The following is a 20152-nucleotide window of genomic DNA, read 5'->3' as shown; positions in this document are numbered from 1 at the left end:
TTTCGAATTGCAAAAAGCAAACTGCGTTCCAAAAAAAACCCGATCGCCACGCTAACGCTTGATATGCATTAATATTTTTTCAAATTAATACGAATATATATAAAACTAGACACGATCTCGTTGCGAGCAACGAGGAGGTCTTCCGTGCATTTTTTTGAAGGTTATATGACCTTGACTTTGATATTTGACCCTTTATCTCCTTATAGGGGCAACAAAAAAAAAATTGATGGTTGAATTTTGTTAGGAACATCATTCTCAGCATTTTGTTCTATATTGATTTTCAAAATAATGCTTTTTAAAATATTTGTTTTGAGGTATGTTATCAAAGTTTTGTACTTCTGGCCCCTTAAAACCCCTTAATACGGAACACATGATAAAATAATTATAATATGTTGTTAAATAAATGTGAGATGAACATTTTTGCTTCCTAAACATATAACAAAATATTTTTCAGTAAAGTGCTATGGAAGAAAGACTTTAGAGCCCTTTTGGTCCCTAAATTGAAGGGCCAACCCTTTTTCTTGGCATCATACGAAAGTTCTTTAAATATTAAACATACTTTGTTCAACAAGTGTTTAGAAATTCTTTGCCGTTTTTGAGCTATCTGGGATATGACGTTTTAGGGGCCGACCCCTAATCTCCTTATTGGGGCCAGATAACGAAACTTTTATGATTGAATATTGTTTAAAACATCATTCTAAGCATCTTTTATTCTATATTGCTTTTCAAAATATTTGTCCTTTTTGAGATATATTCGATCGAAATTTTGGACTTTTGGCCCCTTAAAACCCCTAATCAAGTAACGCATAATAAAATTTTTATAATGTATAGTTTTATTAGTGAAAGATGAACATTTTTGCTTCTTAAACATATTACAAAACATTTCTCAGTAAAGTGCTATAGAAGAAAGACTTTAGAGCCCTTTTGGCCCCTAAACTGAAGGGCCAGCCCCTTTTTCTTGGCATCATACGAAAGTTCTTTTGAGATTAAACATATTTTGTTCAACAAGTGTTTAGAAATTCTTTGCCGTTTAAGAGCTATCTGGGATAGGACGTTTTAGGGGCCGACCCCTAATCTCCTTATTGGGGCCAGATAACAAAAATGTTATGATTGAATATTGTTTAAAACATCATTCTAAGCATCTTTTATTCTATATTGCTTTTCAAAATATTTGTCCTTTTTGAGATATATTCGATCAAAATTTTGGACTTTTGGCCCCTTAAAACCCCTAATTACGTAACGCATAATTAAAAAAATTATAATGTATAGTTTTATTAGTAAAAGATGAACATTTTTGCTTCTTAAACATATTACAAAATATTTCTCAGTAAAGTGCTATGGGAGAAAGACTTTAGAGCCCTTTTGGCCCCTTATTTAAGGGACCAGCCCCTTTTTCTTGTTATCAAACGGAAGATCTTGTAAATATAAATTTTATTTGCTATATATGTTATGGTAAAATATTTTCAGGAAAGGAGATAAAGAACGAAAACCATTAAAAATTACGTCGTTTTTTTAAACTCGATTTTCAGGTCCAGGCGAGCTTCAACGCCTTTGAAGCCAGACAACCACAAATGCCTTTAAACACATCTACAATATTTTGTCTACAATCCCTGAAAATTTAAATTCAATATCTTTTTTCGTTTAGGAGGAGATAGCAGGACAAAATGACCCTCTAAAAATCACTAAAACGTCAATATCTCCCGAACGGAAATGACGTCATTAAAATAAAAAATTATATAAAAGGTTTTTATCAATATCTACAATATCTGAAATTTTCACGAAATTCGGTCAAGTCGTTTTCAAAAAATCGCTTGTACAAAAAAGGGTAAGAAAAAAAAATAAAAGGGAAAAAGAAACAAAGCAATAACAATATGGTCTTCCGTTGGAAACGGAAGACCTTAATTAACAAAATGAAACTTTCACGGTATGCGTTGTACATGTATGACTATTAGTATTTTGTTACTAATCAAAGTTCACTATCCTCGTTCCGCCAACCACCGTCATTCTGTTATAGTTATGAAACTATAGTGTTATTCTAGATTTTGAAAAGTTTGATTACCTGTTTCTCACCACTTATTGTTGTTTTCTTTTGTTGCGATATAATAAAACGTTTAAATACACGTGCTGCCATATTGATTTTATAGTCACCTGAGTGACTCTGGTGATCTATAGCCATTGGTCTTCATCCATTGTCGTGCAAAGCCCGGTAACAATTTTACATATCAGTGTCGTCGGAGGCAAATTGAAAGGGGGCGGAGGCTAGACTTATCAGAAATTCTTGACAAAAAAAAAAACAGAAAAAAACAAACTAAAAAAACAAAGGTTTTTCGTTACGGTTACGTACATGGAAAACTTTGGTGGTAAGTGAGGGGGAGGGGAGAGGGCCCCCTAGCCCCCCCCCCCCTCCCCCGGGTTCCGACTTGTATACATATTAACATTCATCTTGAAAACTGCAAAGCCAATTGTTATTTATATCTATAGGATGAGAGGACTCTACATTGTGAAATTTATGACCCTATCGCCTTTGGGGCTTCATAAGCAGAGCCAAGTGTGCAAGAAATCTTAGAAAAGCAATTGTTTTCAATGCCTTCCTTTCTATTCCTTCACCTGTACAAAAAAAACATAAACGCATGGTTTTGATAACTATGAAGCCTTCTTAAAAATTGTGAAATTCATGACCCTGCGTAGGTCAAAGGTTCTGGCCGTAAGGCGGGGCCATAATGGTCATATAGTGGTAAATGCATTTAATCATTAAAACCCTTGAGCTGGGGTACGGATAATCAGAGATTCCTCCGACTCTAACCCTCCCTTTTATGAATTGATGTTTGCAAATACTAGTCTCAAATTATAAAAGTGGGGGAAACAGTCGGAGGGGTTTTGGGGTTAGACTCCTATATGAAGCTAAACCCTGCAAATGCAAACTTGAGACTCATTGACAGGTCCACCTTCGGGCTATGGTACTCAGGTGACAGTCAAAGCCTATGGGCCTCTTCAAAGAATAAGATACGGTATTGGCATTATTTGGTCGAAAATTTAACATATTGTATACGTTTGTCCGCGTAATTGATGTTGTGCATTGTACTAAGTATGAAATCCTTACAGACATTAAAATGACGTAATTTTTCATTATGACGTCATCAATGTGCGCTAAACATAAAATGCTCGTTCAAATGCATTACTGTTTGATGTTTTATGAGTAGTTTTCGTTAAAGGTATATGTGGCGTAGAGTAAATTTTTGACATGAGTTTGAGTAAAAATATACATCATGTTTCATATAATTAGACGTTTCACAAACTCTTGGCCCATAAAACATGTTCTTTAATTAGTTATTTGTCTCTAACCTTTGCTACACTATTGATGAATATTCATGTGATCCGCCATTTGTAAGGCCACTGCGCATCCGTGCGGGAAAACCTACTATTGAAAACACGATGGAAGAAACTTTTTTTTACAAATTAGAATAACGTTTTTCATGTTTTATATTAGATAATTCTTACATCAGATGATACCCGAAGCATTATTATTCCATTATTCATTAATGTAGAACGCTATAAATTGATGAAACTTGTCCAAGATGAAACACGGATTTTAGCATCAACGACACGGTAAAACGAGTGAATACCCCTTCTCCCCGAGGGATGCATGTACAGAGAGTGTTTATTTATTCTTTATTCAAAAAATCCTTTGTACGAAAATCCACTTGTGGTTTATAACTTATAAAGTAAAGACATTGAGCACACGGAGCACGTACGAACCTGACTAGCAAAGCCCCTACTACTTCATGAGAAAAACTTAAGTTTAATTCGGCCTTAAATCCTATTCCATCAATCTACAGGGTCTCCGACGAAAATCTTCTCTTTGTTCTTATCCTTGTCAGTCTGTCTTTGCCAAATCTGTCAAACTTAACGGTATGCCTATCTTTCTCGTCGTCGCCACAGAGCGTGACGTCACGTGATCGATTTAAGGCGGGTAACTTATTCAAATGCTGCATTTATTGTGGACTCTACAATAATTATAAAAATTATTGATTAATTTTTATATCTTTTTAACCCGATTGATAAAAACTGCGTAATTTATTGTGAAGATATATCTTTATATAACTTATTTAAATAAATCAATCAATCAAAAAGAGAGACTCTTAATTGTAGGAGATTAACGACTCTTGCTTGTCGGAGATTAACGGAGATCTTTTTACAAAGTACATTAAAGTAGCCTGAGTAATAACATCGTGTCGGACTCCCTGTAGCAACTTTTTTTATGATTGTAGTTAGTGCAGTTTTTTCATAAGTGTGTCGTTTAAGATTTTTAAGATTTTATTTTTTACATTTACATGTACACTTAATGGCTATATTGGCCCGTCTTAGGACCTTAACCACTGACACAGGGCCCATGAATTTCACAATACTGTTTATGGACATCATAACCATACGTTTAGTTTTTTCAAAATGCATACGAGGGGGTGTTGAGACATTTTTTTCCGAAGATTCTATATATTTTACTATAAGGCCCAGAAGCACTGACCGCGGTGCCTTGAATATGAGAATTAGTAGAGGGCTTCATAGACATCATAAGCATGCATTTAGTCTTCCTTTGCTGTGGATGTAGAAAAGATTTCCTAAGATTAGATACATTTTCACAATATGGTCTGTTGGCCTCGCGCCCTAGGGCTAGAACCACTGAGCCAAGGACCGTGGATTTTCTGATATTGGTAGAAGACTTCTTGGACATTATAACCATTTTCTTAAATTTACACCGAAGTAGAAAAAAAAGATTTTCTAAGATATATTCCATTTTACTACATGGCTATGTTGGACCAGCCCTAGGGCCTGAACTCCTGATCAAGGACCATGAATTTCACAATTTTTTAGAGGGCTTTATTGATATAACAACCATTTAATCAGTTTTTCTCACTAACGTGGATTAGAGAAGAGAAGAAGATTTGACCCTTTTCGCATAAATGGCGCAGCCAATGTGGCCCAAGGGGTGATAATGTCATGCGTTTCACAATTTAGACTCCTGTCTTAGAGATGCTTTAAATAAAATATGGCAACAAAAGGCCTTGTAGTTTTCAGGAAGAAAGAAAATATGTTAACGGACGACGAACGACGAAGAGCAATTGCAATAGGTTTTATACGGTTAACTACCGGTAGGGTACCGGTCACGGTAAAAGCCAGACTGGTTTAGTATGCTCAGTACCTCGCTTGTAACTTGATTTCCATCATTCACTCAAATTTAGGCCGAGTCTTACAAATGTTCCAGACATGTGAGATTAAAAATAAAACATCTGAAAATTGTCAGCTCAAACCGTATCCTAGACCCTTTATTGACGGAATGGATAAGTTCTGCCATTTTTTTGAGACCGACATTCATTTTTGCATGGGGATGCCTTTATCTTTTCGACCTGCTGGTTCTAAAGAGGAAATTTTGACACCTTCATGATGATCTTCTTTCACAACTTCTTCCATACCTTACTTATGTATCATATTGATCGAATTTTTATCTTGTCAATAGTAGTAGGCTTCTCCTTAATTTAATGGGAGGAAGTCCAAGACTGATCAAATATATATATGTGAACATTTTTTCCTTTTGTCCACAATTCATAGTTCATTCTTTTCTCTTGCTTGATATGTTTCTGTACACAGCTAGAAATAGAAAGTCTAAGGGGATTTTGCATTGCAAGCGACACGAAAAATTGATAGCGTTGAAAAAAATGTGCTAGGTGTTCCGAGTAACGTTCGAATGATAGGAGATTTTTCGTTAACTCAAATGTTCCTGTAAAGCTACATACCTGTAAATAATTTTCAAAAAAAATTATTAAGAAATATCGTTTCGTTTCTATGAGTTTCTTTAAGTGAGAGAGATGATGTGACCAAGAAAAACATCTTACGATTACATCCCTTTCATCTACTGTAAACCAACTTTTATCCGCTTGCGAGAAATTTTCGCGAGGTTCGCGAGAGCCTTGTTGTCGCGAATATTTCTCGCCGCAAAACAGCCCTTGTCGTTCGATTCTTATCACAACATGGGTCTGGATAAGGTTTGGTCGCGAAAATTAGTCGTGGCGAAAAAAAGTTGGTTTACAGTATTTCAACAGTACCTGTACTTTTATGACAAGTATGTATATTTTCGTTAAAAACCGTCAAAATTGACGAAATTGGTAACTTGAGAAAGACTATGAACAATTATCTGTAAATTTTTTGTATTCTTTTGAAGTGTTAAGAAAATAAATTTTGATATCCGTGTGAAGAAAGTCCTCGGTAGGCGATGGCACGATATTAAATCCACATTAACCCTTTAGACGCAGTAGAGACGAGATAAATTAAAGATGACGTTTACTCAGAATAAAAAAAAACCAACTGATGATAATTAAACCATATTGCTTGTTATAGACCTTCGATTTTAGTGTTATGTAACTCAGTGACCTACTTTTTGAGTTAATGGCTATTGACTTATTTTTTTAAATTAAGAAAAATGATTATCACTCAAAATTTTACACTATGATGGAGATTTTCTTAATTGTAAAAGTATTACATATAAATAAACTCTTTAAAAAATGAAATGAAGTTTATGAATGGCAGTGGCATTAAAAAGATTTTTTAGTAACAATTTTAAAAAATATTCCAGTCAAAATTTCCTCTATCCGTTTTTAAATCATACACTGTACCCATGATTTGATTCAATTTAACATTAAACTGAGTGACGATTGTGCTTACATTCTCCCCCCCCCCCCCCCCCCGGAAAAAAATTTCTGGATCCGCGCATGAAGGCGACAGGCGAGTCCAGCGGTAACCTCGGTTACATCAGTGGATAGTAAACACCGAGATCTCCATTCGGAAATACTCGGGACACTTAGCACAGCTTTTTAACGTTATTATCCGGGTACCTTTGTGTCGATAGCAATGTAAATCCTCGTTAACATTTTATTTTTAGTTATGTATTGATATATGTTAAACTAGGAGGCGTTTCAACCTTGGGATTTTTTGATAGTGTTTGGAGGACATCGTTTGAACCCTAATGAATTTATGAATTTCGAACAAGTTGCTGTCCTTTATAAAAAGACCGCAATACGTGGACCATGTGCATTTGTTTCTAACTCCTTAAGGTTATCAAAGATCCCTCCGACACTTACCCCGTTTTTATACAGTAACATGTGATGGGGATATCTCCAGTTGCAAAAAGTATAACGATGGACAATAGAAGCAATCCTGGATATTGCCTTTAACCTCTTAATTTGTACGTTGTTTCAGGTAAAGCTATGATCCTTTTATCTTAGAATTGAAATGATACATGCCTTTGACATAATTATGAATTATATTAGTGAAGATCACATGTATAGTTCAAAAGTCAGTGATGGCCATTTTTCTGATCTGATGATGTGAAAAAAAAAATCGATCAAAGCCAGTAAAAATGTCGGACGAATTAAACTGGCATTACTGACTTACACGAAAGTAACCGTTATATGGACTATACGTGATTTATTTAGATTAATTTAAATCTTATACAACTTCAATGATTGACCAGGTAAGAAATGCAAATGTTATTGTCATTTATTTATCATGTGAGCCGAAATGGTTGCGGAAGTGAAACACTCCCGCACTTGTGCCATTACAGATTTTCTATGGAGTTGTAGCCCCCACCCCCTAAAAAAGGAAGGGCGGCTTACATTATTGCAGGTATAATAAAACAATTTGTCATTTTAACGTTATATTTGCAAGTTTGACAATTCATGTAATATTAAAGCTATACACGCTTTAATTGCGTCAATTTTGAATGACAGTGAAACCGCTTGTTTTTGTTTAAAAGTTTCTTTTATGCTGTAAATAACGATGCTTCATTTGATCATATTACAAAGTTATCAAGTTTCAAATAATGAAATATATATTTTCCCTGCAAGGGAAGTAATGCCTCCTTTTCAATTTCAATCCATCACATGTAATGACAGCTAATTTCAGACTATTTTTGCAAAATAGGTAATGGGTTAACACCTTCATAATTGTTGCATTGTTTCAAGAGGGAAAGGATGAAATTTCTTCTGTAAAATATAAATTGATCCTTAATACAAGTACGAACAAAGGAAACAAAAACACCAGAGTGTGAGCAATCACAAACGTGCATTTATATACTAGTAATTCTCAGAGTGAACAAAAATGTACAGTGTATGTATTTTCTCCGAAGGGCTATTTTAAGATCATGTGAGTGTTATTCTATTTAAAACTTGCATCTTAGGACATCGTGAACATTTGCATTTAGGTCGGTTTCGCTCTTCCTTCGTCAATATTCATTACTTTTCTTGCAGGAAAAAAATAATTTGATATCTTTTTAACGAGAATGAATTCAGCATTGTATTAACAGAATAAAGGGAACTTTTATAAGTAAACAAAAACATGCTTTTTCACCGTCATTCATTATTGACGCAAATTATAGCGTGCATAGCTTTTAACTATTAATTGATAATTAATAGTCTGTTTATTAAGTAGTGATATAATTTAAAGTGTGGTGTAGCATCACAACATATGACAAATTAATATTGTTTACACAAAAATAAACAGTTGAATAGAAAATACAGTATATATAGTGAAACCACTTCTCATTTTAAAAAGTTTCAAGAATATCCTTCATTTAAGCACACATAAGAATTCAAGTACATGAACAAAAAGCCACAATAGTTTATTTTTAATCTAGTCACTTAATGCTAAAGTGAAAAGTTCATAAAATCCGCCAACATCTCGCACTTCAGTTTTCTGAATCATGCATTTGTTTGTTTGTCTGAATGAATAATTTTCCACCTCAAGTCCACCATAAATAATAACTATGTATTTGAATTTTCAATTTTGATGTTTTCATTCATAAATACTGTTAAATACTGTCTTGCACTGCTTGGATGACTAGTGCCAATATATATATATATATATATATATATATATATATATATATATATATATATATATATATATATATATATATGGATGACAAATAATTTCCTGTGCAACTTTTAAGATGAGTTTTGCCATTAAGAGTAAAAAAATTGAATCACGATGTGTATATATCTGATCATCGTGAATAAAGTGACTTAACGATGCAATATGTGTAGATCGACAGCTAAAATATAAATAAACATGGGCGTTTCTTCATCTTAAAAGAAAATTATAAGTATTATTAAGTTTTGTAGAAAATGAATGTATTATAAGGTCCAACTAAGGTGATTAACCCCGGATGTTCATGTATTCCATTCACCCCTAGTCTGGTTCCACTCCATCCTTTTACTCAATGAAGTGCATGATGGAATACTACTAAGGGTAAATATTCAGTATTCATCTTTCTATTATACTTTAAAACACCCTCTTACTTTTCTTTCTTTCACATATCTTCAGCATAGTTATTGAGTGCAATTGTTAACATCCTGTCGGAAGACATTTCGTGAATAATTTTGTTCTTGACATTTTTGATTAAGATGATGTGCAACGCATCGGAAGTCATTTTCTACAAATGACAGTTTGAATCAAAACACGACACCGGATTTATCGTAATGACCTGTTTGTTCTTATATGTATCCTTGTATTAACCCAAGTTATTAACGTACATGGTAGAATCATTGATAAACATGAAACTGCATCTACGTTTACAACTTAACAATAACACATTTCACATTTATGCAGGAATCAACGTTTCCAAATTTAAAAGTATTGGTGTTACCCATTATTACATGGGTAATGTACAGGACAGTTATCATATGGCGAATAGGTAAATACTTCCGTGAACAAAACACCAAGCATATTAAATACACTAGGGACATAATAATGCGTAGATGGCGAACATTCTTAATTTAACGGAAAAAAATCAAACAGCAATTACCACTTTACCTTTTTAAATATATAAAACTAATTAAGTACGTATTTAGCAGGTAATTAGTTTTGCAAATTAATGAGGATAACAATCATTTGAGAAAGACAACATCTAATTAAAAAACTTTTAAAATTTTGTCAAAATAAATTCAACATAAGAAAGCTGTATATTGTATTTAAGTAATTTTTGATAACAAAGCCCAGTTTCATTTCGAAGTTTAGTATTTCTTTATTCTGATATGCCATTAAGCTGGTCTCGCAGTATATTTGTCAATATATTCATCATCACGTTCATCACAAGTCGGGGACTCGTATTTATTAATTTGAAAAACGTACACAATATGAAATTCCTTACATGCACAGTGTATATGTAGAATTTATAACCATCCTGTATCGTAAATCCTCAAAATGATGTTATGTCAAAAATGCATATCGCAAATAATTTTGTTCTTGACATTTTTGACCAAGATGATGTGCAACGCATCGGAAGTCATATTCTAATATAGGCAGTTTGCATCAAAACACGACACCGGATTTATCGTAATGACCTGTTTGTTCTTATATGGATCCTTGTATTGCAGGTTTTGAAAAGATTTTTGAACATTCAAAAGTTGAACTTGTTACGCTATTTGTTGTCACACTTTCAACAAAAGTGACTAATTTTATTTGTCACAGTTTCAACAAAAGTGACTAATTTTATTTGTCACATTTTCAACACAAGTGACTAATTTTATTTGTCACATTTTCTACACAAGTGTCTAATTGTATTTGTAATATTAAGTGTCGTTGGGGTTTCGGGGACAAAAATATTTTGGTTTTTTAATGAACAAAAACTTTTTTTTTCTGCAAAGTGATCTTAAACTTTAAAAGTACTTCCTTTTACAATCGACAATTTGAAGAAAAAAAATCAAATCAACATTCTTTTTTAGTGCTTTTTAACTTAATCTCAACGTTAATTAAATTGAAACTTAGCAAATGAAGTATCAAACACGACCTGTTTATTACTAAACAAAATGCTAATAACTCTGAACTAGAGTTTGAATTTAATACACATCATGAAACATTTTCAAAATAGTCATTCAATATCCTTATATTTCATTTTGAAATGAAAACATTTTACGTGCTTGTTCATACGCAAATTAATATACACGATGTAATCTACTAGTTCAACAAAATATCACCGGTTTTTAAAGTGGTTATCAAAATGGAAAAAAATTCGATGACTTGCGTTACTAGCCAGTTCAAATCACGTAAATGAAAATGAAATGTTAAAGAAACTACTTTAACGATTTTTTCATTGCAATGAATGCCTTTTTACATTCTTTACGAAAGTCTCCACTGAAAAAGCCATACATATAAGGATTGACTCCACTACTAAGAAAGTGAGAAAGAATCCCAATGTTATAGAGTGTTTGATCATCTCTTGTCATGTTGCGGAGAAAGTCTTTATTAAAAGATTTGGTAAAAAGGAGTCCAAAATAAGGCAGAAAACTGACCCACTGAATGAGGGTTATTAAAAGCAGAGTTAAAGTTGTTCTTGTCATTCGAAAATTCGCCGTTGACTGTCTTTTTGCTGGAGAAACTGAGAAAATTCTCCCTTCGAATAAAGATGATTTTCTACGTAGCATCAAACCTATTTTTGAAGATGCAGTGGGTTTGCAATTTTCTGGGTTTGTCGGTGATGCAGTGTTGAGTTTGGACGATTCTTCATTCAGTCCTTCTGGCGAGGTTGATGTATTGTTACTACAAGCTTCATTCACAGACAAAATGGTTCTTAATCGTGATGTTAGGGGTCTTTTACACAGTCTTCCCATGATCATTGAGTAGAAAGTCATCAGACACAATGAAATGAACAAAAATAGCACAGACACTAGCCCATAATATGCTGTTGGATAAAGTGTATCGATATACTCCATGTCGATTGAGCAAGATGTTTCCGCGATTGGAGACGTACTTCTTTCAATCTGGCCAAATATTAACAAACACGGCCAAGAAAATAGCACAGCTGTTATCATTGTTGAAAAACATAACTTTTTAGCTAGTGCGACTTGAATTTGACTTTTTGCCAACTGACAGATTCTCAGATATCGGTCTGCGGCAATAACCACTAACATAAACCCTGCTCCAAGTGACGTCATAGAGCGCGTGAATCTTAGAAATCTACAAAGATGTGGGTCGTTCAGAGTAATTGGATTACGAAGCATGGCTACTTCGATTGGCATACATATGATGCTGGTAATTAAATCGTACGCAGCCAAAGATCCAATGAAATATTTGACAGTCTTTCGTTTCCATCGGAAAAAATATATGTAACACACAATCATATTGCCAATGATACCAAGAACCATCAAAAGAGAAACATATACTACCACGGGCATAAGGATTACGACCATGTTTTCGTCAACCTCCGAGTTGTGGGTATGGAAAAGATACTGTTCTGTTGTTGTGTTATATGTATGGTTTTCCCAAATTAGGTATGTGTGTTGTATTGATGTTTTGTTCATGTTGATACCTACAATTAATAATTATAATACATGAATATATCAAATTATATTTACTTATATCTTTCTCTTCATCCGTCTATCAATTTTATTTAAAAAAATTACCGTTTCAGTTAGATATGAAAACTATTGCCTAGATTTTTTGTTTTAATAAGAATTATTAAATCGGGGTGAAATTTTCAAATTGTTTACATATTAGTTTCAACCTCAAATGATATTAATAGGTGGAAACTGATTGAAATTAAATGGGTGTTTATCAAACCAAATACATTCGCACTACTACCTTATATATTTATGGGTTGGGGGTATAAGTTGTCAAATAAAAATATTTTCTCACCAGTGAATACGTGAAGTCCCTCAGTGATGTCCTCTTTAAATGACTGCAGAAAAGAACTCATTAACAGTAGACTAGCATTTAAGTGTACTCCTTTCCGGGATGTGTGAGATCATCGGCTCTGTGCAGGAATCTGTGCCTATTCATATGTTCACAACATAAACATGCACCAGCTTAGACCACATGACGAAATATTTTCCGGTTTCTTAAATTATATCCCTACGTGAAAAAACATGCTCTGCCTTTTAAAATACTTCCTTGATGTCACAAAAGGTGTCCAGCTATCACAAATTTACCAGGAAGGTAATGGATTAGTCATCGCTCGAAATTGAAAGAAATTTAAATTTGATAGTTTTATACCTTTGAAAATTTGAAATCTTGCACCATACTTAAAAGTGGTTTTGTATTAATTTGCGTACAAATATTCGGTGGACAAAATATTCGATCACAGTAGCAGCCAATTTAAGTAATACAAAAATACTTAGGTGTTTTTTTTTAAAACAACCGATTTAAAAAGACCTTTCACAATCAGTAACGATTGAAGGTGTAAAACATTAACAAAATTTTGCTCCAACAAAAACATTAGATTTTTAACAATCGTGGTAATTAACATCATGACTTGATCAAAAGTACATGTATAAAGAGCCCATTGAATGGATGGCCAAGCATAGATGGTCATTTAACTTTAATATCGTCAGGTATCATTCATTGCAAACCTTAATTAGAGTGCAAACATGCCAAGCAAACAGCATGGGGTATGCCACCGCCATTAAGTACATATTCATTAATTCACCTAGGATTCACTGGACACCTCAACTCTACTTAAAACAGACCAAGGTAACATTTTTGTATTACACATTTAAACGTACTTTAACTTATTAGTCCCCTACCGGTTTTCACCGGAGGGGACTATAGCTTTCCTCTGCGTCTGTCAGTCCGTCCGTCCGTCCGTCCGTCTGTCTGTCCGTCTGTCTGTCCCACTTCAGTTTTCCACACTTTTTTTCTTTATGCGTTTGAGGAATAATATGAAACTTGCTGAACAGCTTCAAATTGTTAAACTACAGATCAAGTTTACACTTTTGTAGCATCTGGTTGACATATTTTCGAAAAAATTAATTTTTTATATTCCAATTTTTTAATGTTCGGGTTCGATATTCTGCATAACAGTGCATTGTTTTCACAATTTCCACAAACCGGTAGGGGACGTGTATTGCTTATGCAATATTCTCAGAATGCTTGTTAATTTTCATTTTTTCAAACTACTGATTAATTAAATTGTGACCTTTGTACTTATACCTTCCTTTAGATTAATTCAGATTTAAATTTTATGCGCTAGTTTACACAGGAGAGGAGAATTACCTTGTTGGAAACAAAAATACAAAAATTAAGAGAAATCATGCGTTTGCAACAGAATATATGTCCGTTTTCCAGTTTTAAGTGCTATGATTAATGTATTGAGTGGTGAAGTTTAAGGATATCATACTATCTTCTTTTTGATTATAAATAATTTGTATAATGTATGTAAAGTTGTCCTCTTCTTACCATTTTCAGGAAGTATTCAGTGAAATTTAATTTCGATCATTATATTTTTAAAGAATTGACGTTTTCATTTTCTTCACTTCAGTTTTGTGTATATATATAAGAAATAAACAGCAATTTAAAAAGTTCATCGGGATATGAAGTTGGTTGGTCACGTGATCAAAGCCTGTGAAGCCCGAAGGGCTTCTCAGTAGATTTGAACACGTACCAACCAACTTCATATCCCGGTGAACTTTTTAAAATTGCTGTTAATTACTTATATTTACGTTTGAAATAGACAAATCGGTCAGAACTGTTAAAATTACCGAGATTTTATGTTTACAATAATACAAGCGATAAGCGCTGGCTATGATCATTGTGACGACACGAAAAATGAACGTATTCGCTATTCTATAGGTTAATTTAAGGAAACATATTTGCAAATGTAAATATATAATATCATATTTGAATTTCAGCTTGTACTTTTAGATAAAAATGTAAAAAAGAACAGCTTTTTTTAAAGCCTGGATTTTTTTTCAGTTTATAACAGGGAAAAGATGAATAAGTATTCTGCCGCATTATTTAACGTGGCCTCCTTTCTGTCATTTGAAGGAAGTATATACCTATATACCTACATGGAAAATTTTTGGATACTTAATATTAGAGAGAATTGAAATTTTCTTTTTGTCTTTATTTTTTGTTTTGATTTTTCTTGAGTATTGATATTCTAACAAAAGTATTTCAATTTGTACTTGCAAATGTAATGTCAATACATGTTAAACAAATGTCTGAATTAGATTTCTGTGTGCAGTGTAGCACAGGAAAAGGCTCTATATATTTTCTCAGGCCCTAATTAAAATAAAGAATGTGTTTCCTGAAAGACCTTAACTTTGTTTGTTGATCCTATAGTTTTTAGGGAATTAAAGAGATAATGGTTAATTTGAAAAAAATATATATATTTGTAACCAAATTTCGTAAGTGAAATGTATTTCTTTTTATCATTATCTACATGTACCTAATATTTTTTTTTTAGATCTTTCTTTTGCTATTAACTATTATGTAGTAAAGAAATCATTCATATATTTTACCTTTTAAATGATTTAAAGGAGACCAATATGCAGTCTAAAATTGGCCATGACCATCAAGCCACCTTAACAAAATGTGATAATTGTGTTCATTTATAATCATATAAAAGTTAAACATTTCACTAAAGAAATATAAATGTATATTGACATTGACTGTTTATTTTCTTTTTGATTTATTCAACCAAAGTTAGTTATCTAACAATGCTGGAATGAAAGTATTAAAGTAGATGTCTACTAGGTTTGCAATGTTTACAGTCCATTCAGGATCCTTCACTATTCTGATCACAACACAGTCTACTGTTGTCCACACAATCAGGTCACAACATGTTTTGTTACAAATGTGTAACTGGCCCTGTATTTGATGGTAATATGGGTGACTGGTCTTCATGCAAAGTGAATCTCCTTTAACATCTGAAATTAAAGAAAAACACATGTTACATATTTATCAATAATATACCGGTACCTCTAAGACTATGCATGACATTGCATGTAGGTGTTAAAATCATCATCTCATCAATATTTTCACACACAGCTTGTAGTTTGGCTCTTACAAAGGTAAACATTGTTAGAGAGATATATCTTGAGAGCAAATTACACCATAGTTCTGTTATGAAATAATATTGTAACATGCAGGTTATTGTACAAAGCTGTAAGTCATCAGACTACCGGTAAATGTATACTTACCAAGGAAGGAAAAGAAATTCTTCAGATCTTTTGCTGCCTTTACTACTGATGATAATGCAGAAAATGGACACTTGACCTCTACAATGTCAATGATGATATGGTTTATGGTTAATTTTTAATAAAAATCAAAGATGTCAGCAACAAAATATTGTTTAACTAAACATAAAAATATAATCCATCAAATGTAATTATAACTGAAACCAAAATTCAACATTTTACCAATAAACCTTCCTAGGTTTGATGATTCTTGGTGCAAAAAATCTCTGTCACTTTCATCAAAAGGTCTGCGTAATGCACTTAAAATGTTGGAGAGTAATTTATATAAATATATACAATGTATTTGTTAGTTCTATATAACTAAATTAGGAATAATTATTTTTATCACTATCTACATTACATAAACTGCTTCATAATATATAACATACGAGTAATCTGGACGTGCAGAGGGAAACAATTCTTCCATTGTTTTGATCTCTGTCTTAAAGTGTCTTTAGTTAAGGTTTTTGGGTTCTTCAGCCACCCAAACTTTATATCTGTCTTGCTGACACATTTGTACCTATAAGAGAAAATAAGATCTAGTATATAAATGTATAACTTAAAGATTAAACTTTGTTTAATAATTTAATATGTATCAAGTTATTTTTCTTGAAGTGGGTCCTAAAAAGTTAGGAAATTTCCCTGATGATGATATCCTAAGCAAAATATCAGTCTCATAATCATGTAATATGCATGGTTAGGATTTCTTACCCATATAGCAGTGCTGACGCAACATGATGGCAGGCATACTAGTAGTTTCCCAAAGAACATTCACATGATGTGCTTGTGACTTCGAAGGAATCCCCAAGAACTGTCAATATAATATATAGTTTGTAAACAAGTACAAAAGCATTATAAAATATACTTAAATTTATTTTTGATGGTCTGATAATTAACAATCAATATACACAGAATACTTATGTAAAGTCAGTTCATTTTTTTTTCAGGAGGGGGAAGGGGTGGGGGTTATATGTAATATAAATTCTCTGAAATTTCTTAATAATAAAATCAGTAGCACCCTGCTGGATCTGTTTTCAATATTTCTTATTTGCTGGAATGAATTTTAAAAATTGAAGATAAGGCGCAATCTTTTAAACTTTATTGACATCCCTGGTTGTTCCCTTCAAATCAGCAGGATAAACTATGAAACGATGTACATTTTTAATCCAGGGTGGGAATGTAAGTAACTTTATTCTATTTATAATAAATAACAAGGTACATTTAAAAATGTCAGTGATATATTACGAAGGGTTCACGATGTAAACATTACCAAATGATTTTTGTTAAAACCTCTCTTGCTAGCCACCATGTTACCTTTTCCGTCTTATCAAGAAAATTAATTCACCATTGTGACTTTGGGATTAATTATCACCATTGATCTTCTGCTTTAAATCATCTCCCTGGTTGCTCTGTCTTACAGTGTCAAAATCTTACAGTATTGTTCTGAATATGGACAAGTGGCCACGTGATCAGAGATATTCTTGTAGAGGGCGGCGTGGGAAAGAAGAAATGATGATTAAGTACGGAAAGAGTCCCAGTTTGTGTGTGCCTCTAGAACTTAAGTCAAAAGGATGTTTGTTTCCTGCAAATACTTGTGTTTGTCCAATTGGCTTCAAAACCGTCGAGATACTCGGAATTCCTTTCAACGATTTATTAGAATACTGCAATTAAAAGGAGTCTGTTACGCAATGAAATGGATTTCCGATTCATATTACGAAAAGCTTTGTGTTCTGTAATTTGAAAATTAACATATTGCTGAATTTTAATCATGTATTATTGTAAGCACTTGAACATTTTAATTTTTTTTTTAAAATAAATGCCAAAAATTTCATTGAATAAACGAAACTCTAATTCTTGCTAGAACTATAAATTACGTCATAAAAAGATATTAACGTTTATCTGTCATCCTGTGCAAACCTAAATAATATGTTACGGAGTATTGATATTTTTTCTATAATAACATTGAGTAAAAGTCACGCTACATTAGAGCTCTTTGTCTAAAGGATATTAATATTGTCCAAAAATTAGACACAATCATACAGACCTCTTAATACATAAACAATAAAGCAAAACATTTTGACTTTTGATACTCTCACCTAAATGCTATTGAAGTGGTCAAAAATGTTTTCCGACCAAGGCTTCAATATTTATGCAATATCAATGGTTCACTTACTGATGACTCATTTTAATCATGTCATAAACATCATATAAACATTCTTAACTTCATTCTATACTCTGAAGATAGAGAAATTTCAAAATAAAGTCCTGTTGAAGGTAAGTGGACAGATGTACAATAAAAATGAATTACATGTATAAATAAATACAAAAATGTCCATGACTAACAAATTAGTTGTTTTGTTGCTTACATTTGTACAAAGTACGGACACCTTTTGAAGTATAAATGTATCAATCAAACAAAATACGAAATACAGCGTAATCCGTGTTAAGGAATCGCCACTGATGAGCCATTTTGACCTAAATCTGATTGATGTTTACAACTGATAAATAATTCTTTAAAAAAATTCGATATAATTATTCGACTAGTCTTTTTGTAATTAATTAATTAATATATAAATGTATATATATATATATATATATATATATATATATATATATATATATATATATATATATATATATATATATATATATATATATATTATAAGCACAAGCATTGCAATAACTCTCAAATTGACATATACCTGCCCATAGTGAATGATATAGATATATATAAAGCACAAGGAAATTCACTTTTTATTGGAGCTACACTGCCGCCTCGACCGAGGCTTGAACTCACGACCTCTGGAACCCATTCTCCTGGCAAAACAGTAAAGAAAAGAGAATTTAAAATGTACGTATATTGTGTACTTGAAAACGCTGACCTGGCATGGTGTAAGCGACAATGTTTGTAATTGTGAACTCTTAAAATCCAAGTGCTTGAGCACTTCTCATGATGTACGGTAATATTATATTCACACATGTAATAATTTGTGTCATATGTATGTTTCAATAGCAAAGGATATGAAGTACTTTGAATCACAAAAAGTTTTGTTTAATTACTACAAAGTGTGTGAAGATTTAAAAGCCAATATTTTATATAAATTGATATAAATGAGTATAAATTTAATCATAGTTATCTCGGACCAATTAGGACTAGACAAAATTTTGAAAAATTTCAAAGGGGTCCATAATTTGCAATTGAAGAATATACGGAGAACCAGTGGCTGTGACTCTTAATACAACATTAACGTAAAGGATGAGGACCGTTAGAAAAAAGAAAATACAGGCAGTATGATGTTTTATAATATAAGAGTTATCTCTCCCGTAAAAAGGACTCTATTGATTCATTATTTTTGTTTTCATACTTAGTAATTATAAAATACAGAACAAACACTAGAGAGAGTACAATATCCGAATTAGACCGAACCATTTAATACTCCTTTACAGCCAGGAACTTTTAACACAGAATCTCCGCTTTTTTTTTATCAAAATAACTTGCATAAGGAAGCGATTGCAAGCTCCTCTGTCGACGATATTTCTAAACAAACCGACCAAATGCGATATACACTTGCACCAGTGTATACTTCCTATAATTCTATAAAATGTCAGTGCACTGCTTTACACCTTCGAGCATAACTCGCAACTGTGGTTAAAATATTCAAGTTCTTCTTGGGTAATCGTGTTACTCTACCATCACTGATAAATATTTTGAATTATTTTCACATAGAATTGACACAGAAACGTACCGGAAAAAACACCCCCCCCCCCTCAAAAAAAAAAAGTTTTAATGTGATCATAATACTTACAAGTTTTTCCCGAATTCTATCTCAGAAAGCTTGGTGAAAGGTTCTCCGATCCTCGGTTCATCTTTCATGTAATAAGTCACGAAACAAAAGAGGGAAGGGGGGTAGCTGATGGGTAGTCTCCATATTAATTAGAAAGGTCAATGCAAATTTAACAGCATCAGTAATGCATAATCCGAATAAACCCATGAAAAGTCAACAACAAATAGCACCAAATCCTCAACACCAAAGCTCTCAATAAAAGTAAGCGACAAATAGCACCAAATCTCCCATACATAAACTCTCTTGAATAGTCAGCGACATATAACACCAAATCTTCCATACCCTAACTCTCTTAAAGTCAGCGAC

At 32.7% G+C, this 20152-nt stretch overlaps 2 protein-coding genes across 2 annotated transcripts; both read right to left on the bottom strand.

Annotated features, from left to right (window-relative positions):
* Positions 1 to 10761: 10761 nt before the first annotated feature.
* On the bottom strand, positions 10762 to 12874 carry LOC109617956 (orexin receptor type 2). The gene is made up of 2 exons (XM_020065049.3): positions 12682 to 12874; positions 10762 to 12355 (listed from the first exon to the last, which is right to left on the bottom strand). Exons 1-2 carry the CDS (start codon positions 12740 to 12742, stop codon positions 11121 to 11123), a joined length of 1296 nt encoding a protein of 431 aa, XP_019920608.3. The 5' UTR covers positions 12743 to 12874; the 3' UTR covers positions 10762 to 11120.
* Positions 12875 to 15440: 2566 nt separating this feature from the next.
* On the bottom strand, positions 15441 to 18479 carry LOC136275470 (uncharacterized). The gene is made up of 5 exons (XM_066084810.1): positions 16713 to 18479; positions 16391 to 16521; positions 16185 to 16261; positions 15966 to 16043; positions 15441 to 15692 (listed from the first exon to the last, which is right to left on the bottom strand). Exons 2-5 carry the CDS (start codon positions 16426 to 16428, stop codon positions 15469 to 15471), a joined length of 417 nt encoding a protein of 138 aa, XP_065940882.1. The 5' UTR covers positions 16429 to 16521; positions 16713 to 18479; the 3' UTR covers positions 15441 to 15468.
* Positions 18480 to 20152: the final 1673 nt, after the last annotated feature.

Source organism: Magallana gigas, chromosome 5 (assembly GCF_963853765.1).
Source record: "Magallana gigas chromosome 5, xbMagGiga1.1, whole genome shotgun sequence".
In the NCBI taxonomy this organism is placed as follows: domain Eukaryota; kingdom Metazoa; phylum Mollusca; class Bivalvia; order Ostreida; family Ostreidae; genus Magallana; species Magallana gigas.
This window is presented reverse-complemented; position numbering and strand designations above follow the sequence as displayed.